Source organism: Mauremys reevesii, linkage group 1, assembly GCF_016161935.1.
Source record: "Mauremys reevesii isolate NIE-2019 linkage group 1, ASM1616193v1, whole genome shotgun sequence".
Lineage (NCBI taxonomy): Eukaryota > Metazoa > Chordata > Testudines > Geoemydidae > Mauremys > Mauremys reevesii.
Window position 1 is genome coordinate 314,914,608 of NC_052623.1, and position 12,684 is coordinate 314,927,291.

Consider the following 12,684-nt stretch of genomic DNA (forward strand, 5'->3'; position numbering starts at 1 on the left):
AGGTTTTTAAAATGTTTAAGAAGCTTCATTTAAAATTAAACTAAAATGCAGAGCCCTCTGGACTGGTGGCCAGGACCCAGGCAGTGTGAGTGCCACTGAAAATCAGCTCGTGTTCCACCTTTGGCATGCATGCCATAAGTTGCCTACCCCTGGTCTAATCCAACTAGCAAGAGAGGACCTGGAAGCTCTGAGTCATTGGTATTTCAGATAGCAGGATACAAATGGGCCCCCTGATCTCCTCGTGGATTCTGTACATTTGAAGTAAATTTTCCAGAGTCCTTCTGACATCTAAGATGTACCACTTCTCCTTGATGGGATGCTGTGGATTTGGACAGAATAAAACTAGAACCACTTCTTGGGAAGTGTGGAAAGGAGAGTTCACCTTCGGGATAAACAATTTCAGAACTCCGAGCACCACCTTGTCCTTATGAAACTTGTAATGAGGTTCCTGCTTGGAGAGCGCTGCCAGCTCTGACACTTACTTGGTGGACGTGATGGCTACCAGAAATCAAGTTTTGATGGACAAATAAAATGCGGATACTGATGTCAGTGGTTCAAAGGGATGGTTTGTCAGGGGTCTCAATATAAGTGGCAATCACTTGGGAAAAGGAGATCTAATCACTGGTTTGGCCATCCTGACTGCCCTAAGGAATCTGGGTACCTAGGTGTTCCTGCCAGGAAACCTGCAGATCCTGTGAACATCATTCTACTAAGGGCAGACACGGTGCACAATGATGCTGGGTTGGAGACCTCTGTTGAAGACTTCTTGGAGAACATTCAGATAGAGGAATTACAAAATTTGCTTCATGTTCCTGGCACCAGTTGCAAAACTTGGTCCAATTAAAGAAGTATGTTTTCAAGGTTAATACTATTCTAGAAGAAAGAAGTGTTCTGGTGACTCTGGAGGACATACTCACCAATATTAGTACTTCCCTTTCAATAGCCAGGATGTTAGATGCAGCCACTTTGGGTTCAGATGAAGTAGAAGGCCTTGGGAAAGGATTTCTGGTCTTTCGGGGAACTTAGTGGTGGTCTCAATTTCAGCTCTATCATGTCCAAAAACCAGGGGTTATCAATATTACTGTCCCATTTTCATTTTTTTTCTGGATCACCTTCCCTAATAATGGGGAGGGCAGAAACACTAGAGGGGGCCCTCTGGCTACCTGTGTGATAGGACATCTGTTTCCATAGATCTGGGGTTCACTTCCCTGGGGAATTACTTTGATTTCTACATATCTATGTGCTTCTTAAATGGTTAAGGAAAGGCCAAACAATTGGATGATTAACTAGAAGACCTCCTGATTCAGGCACCACTTGCAGCTGTTCACCTTGTGCCTGTTGAGTTAGTCTGCCTTTTGGTTCAGGTCTCCCTTTATCTGAGTTGTCCTGAGGGAGAGGAGAGAACTCTCCACCCACTACATGATTTCCATTGCTTCAGCCTGTAATGCTGGGCTTCTTGCTGCCCCCTTGGTTGTTCACATATGTGACTGGGATCATATTGCCTCACAATCAGGATGTGGTTCTTCTCTAGGCTTTTTTGATGTTATAATAAAGCCATGCTCCTGCAGGAGATTCAAGGTCAAGGATTGTAGCGCAGTGGTTGTTGCTGGGGACAGAGCTCTAATTAAGATGTCGTCCAGGAAGGTGTATAGGTGATGTGAATCTGCCTACGATTTCCACCACCATCTCTGTAAAGATCCAGGGGGCCAATGACAAGCTGAATGGGAATGTCTGATATTGAGACTGATACCTGCCATTGGCAAACCTTAGGAACCTGCAATGGCCCGGTCTGATTAGGATGTGGATATGTGCATCTGTCAGATCCACTGAAGTCAGAAGATTCCCCTGGAGACAGGGATGACACGGTAGCAGTTAGAGTCTCTATCTGGAACTACATTTCCTTCATCTACTTGTTGAGCCTTTTGAGATCTGGATTGGCTCAGTCTCCTTCCGTACACTTCTGAATGATAAAGATGGAGTAGCACCTTGAGAATCTTTCTTCTGAGGGAACTCTCTCTATTACTCCCATATCTAGGAGGTGACAAATCTCATTCTGGATTAGAGTTTTACAGAGTTGTTCAAGATGGGGGTGTGATGCTGTCTAACAGATTGCTAGCTCAGGCTAGAGCAATAGGGTAATTCACTTGTGTGTGAACATCAAAGAAATGCTAAAAGGTCTTAGTCTGTTCAAGCCAATTCACTTGTTAGAATAGATCAAAAATGATTGTACTGTTCACTTATCTGTATTCTGTTGTCTGCTATCACATTACATGTAATTACATTATGTACACCCTTCAGTGAGATAATCCTAGATCAAAGGTGTGTTAGAATTAGGAAGAACATTTATTTAATGTGTAAAACTTCATGAAAACTAATGAAAGATTGTTTCTGGCTATCACACTGTATTTACGTTACATTTGCCCATCACATGAGACTGGAGCCTGGAAAACATAAAAGATTGCTAACTTCAAAGCATGGATTATGTTTGACACTGACAGATTTATGGGAAACTAGCAGATTGCTACATCTTTGCTTTGCTTTGGGTTTACAAATTTGGACTCACCTGTTAATGTACTTTACCTGCTTTAACCTCTTAATAACTCATTTCTTTTTCTTAGCTAATAAACCTTTAGTTAGTTTACTAGAGAAATTTACTTCTCAGCATTGTTTTTGGTGTGAGATCCAGAGCATCCATTGACTTGGAGTAAGTGACCGACCCCTTGGGTTGGGAGTAACCTAATGTCAGGTGAGTTTTGGTTTTAATAACCTTTCAACACAAAGTCTAGTTTGTCTGGGAGGTAAAGAGGGTCCTGAGAGAGCATAAGGGGACTGTCTGTGGCTCCACAGTGAGACTAATATAGTAATCCATGAGTGCACATTTGTTATTGGTTTTGTAAAAATCTTATTATAGAATATGCCACCAACTTGGGGTGTCTGCCCTATTTTCTGACAGTCTGATCTCAGACTGGCACTCTCTGGTGAGCCTACCAGACAGCGTGACGGGGGACTGGATGAGAAATGGACAGGGTGGAGCCATTCCTCCAGGAAATGGGAAATCCTGCTCCCAATCCTCAGCTTCAAGGGGAGACCTATACAGTCTCTGTTACAAACGGACAGGGGCTCTGGGAGAGGCAGGGGTTCCACGGCATTCTTCTGGAGAATCTGCTGTCTCTTCACTTGTATTCCGCAAAGACAAAGGCCGAAAAGAACATCTTTGTCTGAAGGGCAGTCCGCATTCTCTTTTAAAGACATGGTGTAGTGTTGGAAGGAACTGTTTAGATTTTATGGCATTGTCTACCACTAACTTGTATAGCTTCCCTCTGAAAGGCAGGGCTCCTGTGAATTTGGCAGAGCACAGCACCTGCTTTGAGTGGCTATCCATCTTCCAGAGCCGTAGGTGGCACCTGCTCACTGAGCTGGAGGCCATGTGTTTGCCTGAGAATCTAATTGCATCCACTGAGGTGTCAGCAATGAACATGGCTTCCAAGGTAACTTTTTTAAAAATAAAGCCACAGTGAGAGTGCTCTCTACCTTTGAGAGCTCTGAGTTTTCCACCCAATAGAAAGATGCGCTCTCTCTTTCTCTCTCTCTCTCAAAAAAAGAGCTGCTAGTTACGCCCTGAGGGAGCAAAAGAGGGCTCAGAGTCTTTTTTGAGAGTGGTACCCATTTTTCCATCTGGGAAGATAACCATATCTTTAGCCCGGGACACTATGGCAGCATCAACTTTTGGTATCTCAGTAATTGGGATTTTTGGTTCCTGGATCCCGCAGAACCTAAGATAATTTCTGTTAATGTGCTTGCCCATGTCTGTCTTATCCCAATCATTCTTGAGTACTTCCTTACAGTGTAGGGGAATTGTGGCTTCAAGGGAGGATTTCAAGGGGAGGTATTTGCTCAGAGGCTTACTTAGGAATTTTGATGATGATGAAGACGATGTATGTATGTTCGTCCATCGTTTTCGAAGAAGACCTTGACATCTAGCAGGTTGTGAGCTGTCCACAGTGCGTCCGCAGGTGGCTGATAAGGCCAATACGGGCACGAAATGTTCTGCCACATGTCGGGCAGACGTGTGGGCACCACTGTTACAGCATTTACAGCTCTGGCTTTACGGAGTGCTCGCTTCTCTTGTGCTATAGTTATCCTTTTGGCTTCAGATGTCTGGCAGCCTTGGTGGATCAGCGTACGCCATGTCGATCGGTCTTGTGCCAGAGTTTCCCAGGAGGTGATGTCAATATCCAGGGACTTAAGAGAGGCTTTCAGCGTGTCTTTGTATCGCTTCTTTTGTCCCCTGTGCGATCGCTTTCCTTGAGACAGCTCACCATAAAAGAGCTGTTTGGGGATGCGGTGGTCTGGCATCCTTACAACATGGCCTGCCCAGCGTGTCTGGGCTTTCATAAGCAGAGTGTAAACTGACGGCAGGCCTGCTCTGGAGAGGACTTCTGTATCTGGCACCTTATCCTGCCACCGGATCCTCAGAAGTCTGCGGAGGCACGCATGCCTAGCGTGCCTCCTGTATACAGTCCAAGTCTCACTGGCATACATCAGGGTAGTTAGCACTACTGCTCGGTAGACTTTAAGCTTTGTAGCAAGGCTTATTCCACGGTGGGCCCACACGTTGGTCAACAGTCTGCCGAATGCAGAACTTGCCTTAGCGATTCTGCAGTTGACCTCGATGTCAATTGTCACTGCGCGAGAAAGGGTGCTGCCAAGGTATGTAAATTGGTCCACTGCTTGCAGCTTTTGTCCCTTCACTATGATGGTGGGCTCTTGGTGTTGGGCTTTCGGAGTTGGCTGGTGCATCACTTCGGTTTTCTTTATGTTGATGAGGAGGCCGAAGTTATCGCATGCTGCTGCGAATTTATCCATGCTAGCTTGCATTTCCTGCTCTGATCCAGCATTCAGGGCACAATCGTCAGCAAAAAGAAGGTCTCTTAGTACAGTCTCCTTTGTTTTGGTGACAGCCTGGAGTCTTCGCAGGTTGAACAGTTTCCCATCAGTCCTGTATCTCAGGCTGATTCCCAAGGAACTTTTCTGAAAGGCGTCTGACAGCATAGCTGAAAACATTATGCTGAACAGGGTCGGTGCCAAAACACACCCCTGCTTGATGCTGTTTGTGACGGGAAAGGCCTCTGAAGCTTCTCCGTCGTCCAGAACACGAGCCGTCATGCCGTTGTGGAACTGACGTACCATCAGGATGAATCTGTCAGGGCACCCAAACTTCGACATGATGCGCCACAGACCTTCACGACTGACAGTGTAAAAAGCCTTGGTAAGATCCACGAAGATGGTATACAGTTCACGATTCTGCTCTTGACACTTCTCTTGGAGCTGCCGAACTGCGAAGATCATGTCCACAGTGCCACGCTCTTTGCGGAAGCCGCACTGTGTCTCGGGTAGTAAACCCTGTTCCAGGTGGTCAATCAGGCGATTCAGCAACACTCGTGCAAGGATCTTACCTGCGCTAGAAAGCGGTGATATTCCTCTATGATTATCACAGACTTTTCGATTTCCTTTCCTCTTGTAGAGGTGTACGATGGACGCATCTTTCAATTCCTGAGGAATGGACCCTTGATTCCAGAAGGGAACAGCTGAGTGAGTTTGTCAACAAGCATTGCACCACCATCCTTATAGATTTCCGCTGGAATCGCATCAGATCCTGAGGCCTTGCCACTAGACAGCTGACTGATGGCCTGTAGGGTTTCAGTCTCTGATGGTGGAACATCCAGGCTGTAATTAATATCTGCCTGGGGCATTCTGTCAATCGCCTCATTATTGATGGAAGATGGGCGGTTCAGTACGGATTGGAAATGCTCAGCCCAACGCTGTAGAATCAGAGTCTTCTCAGTAATGAGAGTTGCACCATCTAAGTCCAGTAGAGCGGCACTCCCTGAAGGCCAAGGTCCATACAAGTATCTAAGGGCTTCGTAGAACCGTTTGGCATCGTTTCTATCAGCAAACTTCTGGATTTCATCTGCTTTGGCACTCAACCAGGAGTCCTGCATCTTGCGAAGCTTGCTCTGTACGGTCCTGCGAATGTTGTTGAAGGCATTTTTCTTAGCTGTTGAACGACGGGTCGTTCTGATGAGCACGGTGAAGGCGGTGCTTTTCAGCAAGTAAAGCCTTGATCTCTTCGTCGTTTTCATCAAACCAGTCCTGCTGTTTCCTGTGTGAGGGTCCAAGAACCTTTAGTGCAGAAAAGTGCACAATATTTCGGAAGCGTTCCCAGTTCCTCTCAACGTTTTCCTCTAATTGCAGCTCTGAGAGTTGGTTGTCGAGATCGTCTACTAGTGAAGCTGCTGTGTTGGGGTTCCTCAGTTTACTGACGTTGATCTTTTTCATCACAGCTTTATTTCCCTGTGGACGTCTCTTTGGCTTGATGTGAAGGCTTAATTTAGAGATGATAAGTCTATGATCAGTCCAACAGTCAGCACTCGGCATGGCCTTAGTCACCCTTACAGTCTGTCTTTCCTCCGCACGATGACATAATCAATGAGATGCCAGTGCTTGGAACGTGGGTGCATCCAGGACGTCTTTTTGCGAGTGGGCAGGCGGAAGATGGTATTGGTGATCAGATCATGAGACGCACATGTCTTCAATAGTAGTAGGCCATTGCTGTTGCATTTGCCGATTCCATTTTTTCCAATGACGCCATCCCAGGCAGAGTGATCGGATCCTACTCTCGCGTTAAAATCGCCAAGTAGAATCAGCCTGTCGGTGCGCTTCACGGATGAAAGTGGGGCATCGAGATCTTCATAAAACGTGTCCTTTACTTCATCCGGATTTGTCATTGTGGGTGCGTAAGTGCTGATTAGTATAACTTGCTTTCCTCTCGGTAGTGGAAGATGCAGTGTCATGAGTCGATCGTTCACGCCCTTGGGAAGACTGGCAAGTTTGCGGACAAGATGATTCTTAACCGCAAAGCCAACCCCAGATTTACGACGTTCGTCACTGCTACGTCCACACCAGAAGAATGTGTAACCACCTCCTGTTTCTGTGAGCTGACCTTCGTTGGCTAGACGAGTTTCACACAGGGCCGCAATATTGATGTTAAATCTTGCGAGCTCTCTGGCGACCAGAGCTGTTCTTCTTTCTGGTCGATCTGCTGAGGGGTTGTCTTGAAGCGTGCGTACATTCCATGTACCAATAATGAGTGGTGTCACCTTGCATTTTGTTGTTTGAAATTTTGTTATTCGACCGCATAAGATGGGATCCGCTCCAGCCGCGGTAAGCTGGCCAGGGTTCTATGAAGCAAACAATGTTTAGGGCACCTTTTCTAGCCCCTTCCTCTTACTACGGAGGTGAGCAGTGCAGTCCTAAAGAGGGCTGCTCAGTCACTCAGGTAGACGCCGAATCCAGCTGTTGCTTCGGTCAGCAAAAAGACGACCATTAGACCTGAGCCGCCTGCGTGCAGGTCCGCGGCTACAGCTCCCAGTGTATCCACACCTGCTGCTTCATCGCTCACCCATCGCCACAGGACTTTAAAGTTTACGGGAATTGGAGGGATGTCAAGACTTGCGCGTGAATTGGATTAAAGTGAGGGAGAGGTGCGCATAGTCAGCCTCACTCTCTCTTCCAAGATTCCATCTTGCTCCAATGGCAGGACAAAAGTCGAGACGGTTGGAGATGGGCTGGGCGCAGTGGTTAACCAGGGCGTCTTTCGCGTCTTGCCGTGCTCTTAGCGTACCACGTCGCTTGCAGAAACCGCCTTCATGACCGTTGGTCCTATTCCAAAAGGTCTCATCCGCTCAATCCGCCGGAGTCTGTCTTCACATGCTCGGGATAGACAAGGTCCTATCTCACCGAAGGTCTATGCCCGACGGCTACCCTCAACCAGGTTTAGCCAGCCTGTCGAAGCTGTTGCCCGGGGTGTAGCCGCTGCGCATGCTACAGCTACTAGGAGCCACAGGTGAGAGCTGAGTGACAGGTGGGGACCAAAGGTGGACGAGCTGCCCTGAAAGGACACGACATGCCCCTACACCAGAGGTGCTACCCCTCCCTGAACACCCCATACACGATAATGAGGAAGACGACTGACATTCCAGGGTCCCTCAGCCAGAGATGAGAGAGATGCAGGCCATAGGGCTAAAGACTTTGCACTCTCTCTATTTGCTATTATATTTTAGTGTTTGTGGGATTATTTGTTGGTTTAGTGGATTTGTTAATAAAGGAAATTGTGAAAAACTGCAATAGTGTCTCATGTGCTTCTAGGGTCTCTTATTCTGATACTATAATAATCTGATATTATTATGATACTGATTATAATATTCCTGATGCTACTAAAGACTGAACCTTTATTGACCATTAATCAATATTAATCATCGATCCACCAATAAGGCGACAAAAGACAGAAATGGAGGGTGAGATGGTAGAAGCACTGCACACTGGGTTAAGCAGGGGTTTCACATATGCGTAAAGGAGATGAGAGCCAGCAGACAGGCGCTAGTCTGGTACCTACCAGCCGGAGGTAGTTCTGCAGTATCTGAAGGTGGATCATAGATGCGTAAGTCACACTGTTTAAGCAGCCTTCTTGAGGACCTTTAAAATACATATATTATTATCTAATACCTGCAATCCTCATGATTTATACGAATGTGTAATAAACAAACAAACATTCCTATACTAGCTATTGTAAGACCTTGAAGAATCTCTAAGACTCTATATGGACATCACATATTCAATCAGAGTTGCTAATCAACTTATTTTATCATGAAAAGAATTACCTGTATCTCGTAATACAAGTTTAAAAGGATATCTGTGAGGTACTATGGGTGGTCTAGATATTATAAAATAACTGTACCTCCGGGGTTTACTGCTCCTAAGTGCTATCATGTGTTTCTAAATGCTCTAGGTTCACATATCTGCTTTTAAACAAATTAAGTGATAATTATTTTACTAACTGAATCTCAAATTTATGGGAAGCAGGAAAGTCGCATGAAATAGTAAAGAAAAAAATGGTAGCAAAGGATTCATAATCTCTATTACTATGGAATTTTTCAATTTTCAAAAACAAAATAGGTGCAAATGCCTTTACCGAACAAAAACACTGTTATGTGTTCGGTTTTATTCCTCTTCAAAAAATCCCACGGTGCCTGTGGAAAAATCTGACCTGTTGACCATGGAACATTTCCTGTTTAAAAAAAAAAAAGAGAGAGAGAGAACAGAGACATATACATACTATAGCTGCATACACCCCTCCACACACACAGCACACCTATCCGTCGGCACAGAATGTGTACATATATATTCAGTTCTGCTATTTTGAAAAACAAATTCCACGTACAAAAACATTTAATTATTTTATATATGGGTGATGACATTTGAACATTTGCTGTTGTATGCAGATTAAAACAATAGTTTAAAATATCACTTTGTAATGGACCTTTACATGTAATATATTAAATAGTAAACATTGAATAAAACCATGGTAATTTGCTTGATTCAAAGCATAATATATATTTTAGATGAAGGGCCTAGTTTTCCATTGCCCTATATCTTGTATAGTCATTCACATCAGTGCAAAGTGACCACAAAATGCTACCAATTGTGATTTGCACTCACTTCTTGTGTAAAAAGCTCTGAAACCTGAAGGGCAGCATTTTAAGCACACTTTGCAGGGTGGAGGGTAATGGAAAGTCAGGCCCTAAGAGATGCTTGAATTTTGTGTTGCAGTGGCTGTTTATGAAAAGATGGGCAACAGTGAAAACAGTAGTTTTATTTACATATTGGCCAGATACATTCATGCAGTATGGTTTTCCCAGTATTGTTCCATGATTACTCTAAGCGGGAAGTATCATACTGGAATAACAATCTGTTAATTTTCCTAATCAGTTCCTAAGTAGAGCTTTCACTGAAATAAAATGGGAGTTCTCTTTTGCCTATACATGTAAGTATCAGTCAGGATCCATTACAAAAACCCAAGCACAGGATTTTATAGAAGAGGTTTTGGTTTTTAAGGTGTAATGCTGATCCCTTCTTCTTGAGAGCTAGACTGAGACAACACAACTCTTATTGACCTAGGATCTCAGGGCAGACTTGAAACCTGGGTCCCAAAGAAGATATAAAAGTGCCTTAATCCACTAAACCACCCACACAGCCAGAGTTAAAGAATGCTTTCATGTAGGCATGTTCTAAGGATCTTAAGGCAGTTCATAAGAACATAAGAATGGTCATACTGGGTCAGAACAATGGTCCATCTAGTCTAGTATCCTGTGTTCTGACAGCGGACAGTGCCAGATGCTTCAGAGGAAATGAACAGAACAGAATTTATTGAGTGGTCCATCCCCTGTTGTCAATCCCAGCTTCTGGCAGTCAGAGGTTTAGGGACATCCAGAGCACAGAGTTGCATCCCTGACCATCTTGGCTAATAGCCATAGATGGACCTATCCTCCATGAACTTATCTAATTCTCTTTTGAACCCCATTCTACTTCTGGCCTTCACATCTCCTGGCAATGAATTTCATAGGCAGACTGTGCATTGTGTGAAGTAGTACTTCCTTATGTTTGTTTTAAACTTGCTTCCTATTAATTTCAGCTGGAGACTCTGGGTTCTTGTGTTGTGTGAAGGAGTAAATTAGACTTCTTTATTCACTTTGTCCACATCATTTATGATTTTATAGACCTCTATCACAACCCTCCTTAATCATCACTTTTCTAAGCCAAACAGTCCCAATCTTTTAAATCTCTCCTTATATGGGATCTGTTCCATGCCCCTAATCATTTTTGTTGCCCTTCTCTGTGCCTTTTCTAATTCTAATATATCATTTTTTGGATAGGGCAACCAGAACTGCGTGCTTTATTCAAGTTGTGGGTGTACCATGGATTTATATAGTGGTGTTATGGTATTTATTGTCCTCATCATCTATCCCTTTCCTAATGGTTCCTAACATTGTTAGCTTTTTTGACTACTGCACATTGAGAAGATGTTTTCAGAGAACTGTCCATGATGACTCCAAGATATTCTTCTTGAGTGGTAACAGCTAATTTAGATCCCATCATTTTATATGTGGAGTTGGGATTATGTTTTCCAATGTGCATTACTTTGCATTTATCAACACTGAATTTCAAGTGCCATCAGTTTTGTGAGATCCCTTTGTAACTCTTCGCTGTCAGCTTTTTACTTAACTATTTTGAGTCACTTTGTATCATCTGCAAACTTTGCCGTCTCATGGTTTACCTCTTTTTCCTGATCATTTATAAACATCACTGGTCCCAATACAGATCTTTGGAGGACCCCACTATTTACTTCTCTCCATTTTGAAAACTGACCATTTATTCCTACCCTATCTTTTAACCAGTTACTGATCCATGAGACGACCTTCCCTCTTATCCCATGACTACTTACTTTGCTTAAGAGCCTTTGGTGAGGAACCTTGTCAAAGTCTTTCTGAAAGTGCAAGTACACTATATCCACTGGATCATCCATGTCCATGCTTATTGACCCACTCAAATAATTTAAATCGATTGGTGAGGCATGATTTCCCTTTAGAAAACCTAAACTTCCCCAACAAATCATGTTCATCTGTATGTCTGATAATTCTGTTGATTATAGTTTCAACCAATTTACCCGGTAGCGAAGTCAGGTTTACTGGCCTGTAATTGCCAGGATTGCCTCTTTAATTTTTTAAAAACAGTGGTGTTATATTAGCTATCTGCCGATCATCTGGTATAGAGGCTGATTTAAGCAATACGTTACATATCAGTTTTGCAATTTCATATTTGAGTTCCTTCAGAAATCTTGGGTGAACACCATCAGGTTCTGGTGACTTATTGCTGTTTAAATTTAGCGATTTGTTCCAAAACCTCCTCTTACCAACATCTCAATCAGCTCCTCTGATTTGTCACCTAAAAAGAATGGCTCAGATGTGGGAATCTCCCACATGCTCTGAAGTGAAGACCAATGCAAAGAATTCATTTAGCTTCTCTGCAATGCCCTTATCTTCTTTGAATGCTTCTTTTAGCACTTCAATCATCCAGTGGATACATTGATTGTTTGGCAGGCTTCCTGGTTCGGATGCACTTAAAAAAATGCTTCTAGTTTTTGTGTCTTTTGCTAATTGCTCATCAATTTTTTTGACCTGTCTTGTTATACTTTCACATATGACCTGCCAGAGGTTATGCTCTTTTCTATCTTCCTCAGTAGGATTTGACTTGCAATTTTTAAGTGATGTTTTGTCTTTAACTACCTCTTTTACTCTGTTGTTTAACCATGGTGGCATTTTCCTGGTTTTTTGGGTTTTTTAAAATATATTTGGGGTATATATATCGTTTGAGCCTTCATTATTGTGTTTTCTAAAAAAGTGCCATACAGCTTGCAGGCATTTCACTCTTGTAACTGTTCTTTTTAATTTCCATTTAACTATCCTTCTTATTTTTACATAGTTTGAAGTTAAATGTTACCATGGTGGGTTTCTTTGGTATTTTCCCCTTACAAGGATTTTAAATTTACCATATATACTCATTCATTAGCCTGTTCGTTTATAAGCTGACCCCCCACCCCAAAAAGGATAGGTAAAAATTGCAAAAACTGTATGACCCTTTTATAAGCCGACCCTATATTTCAGGGGTTGGAAAACTTTGGCTCCCAGCCCGTCAGGGTAAGCTGCTGGTGGGTCGGGACATTTTGTTTACTTGGAGCATCTGCAGGCATGGAGCCCCTCAGCTCCCTGTGGCTACAGTTCGCCAGTC

General features: G+C 43.6%; 1 protein-coding gene across 1 annotated transcript in view; it reads right to left on the bottom strand.

Moving 5' to 3' along the window:
- CTTNBP2 (cortactin binding protein 2) overlaps positions 1-12,684 on the bottom strand; it is a 184,206-nt gene that overhangs the window by 48,317 nt on the left and 123,205 nt on the right. Inside the window, 2 exon segments of the mRNA XM_039508739.1 lie at positions 8,456-8,535; positions 9,032-9,127. Coding sequence (XP_039364673.1) covers positions 8,456-8,535; positions 9,032-9,127 — 176 coding nt within the window.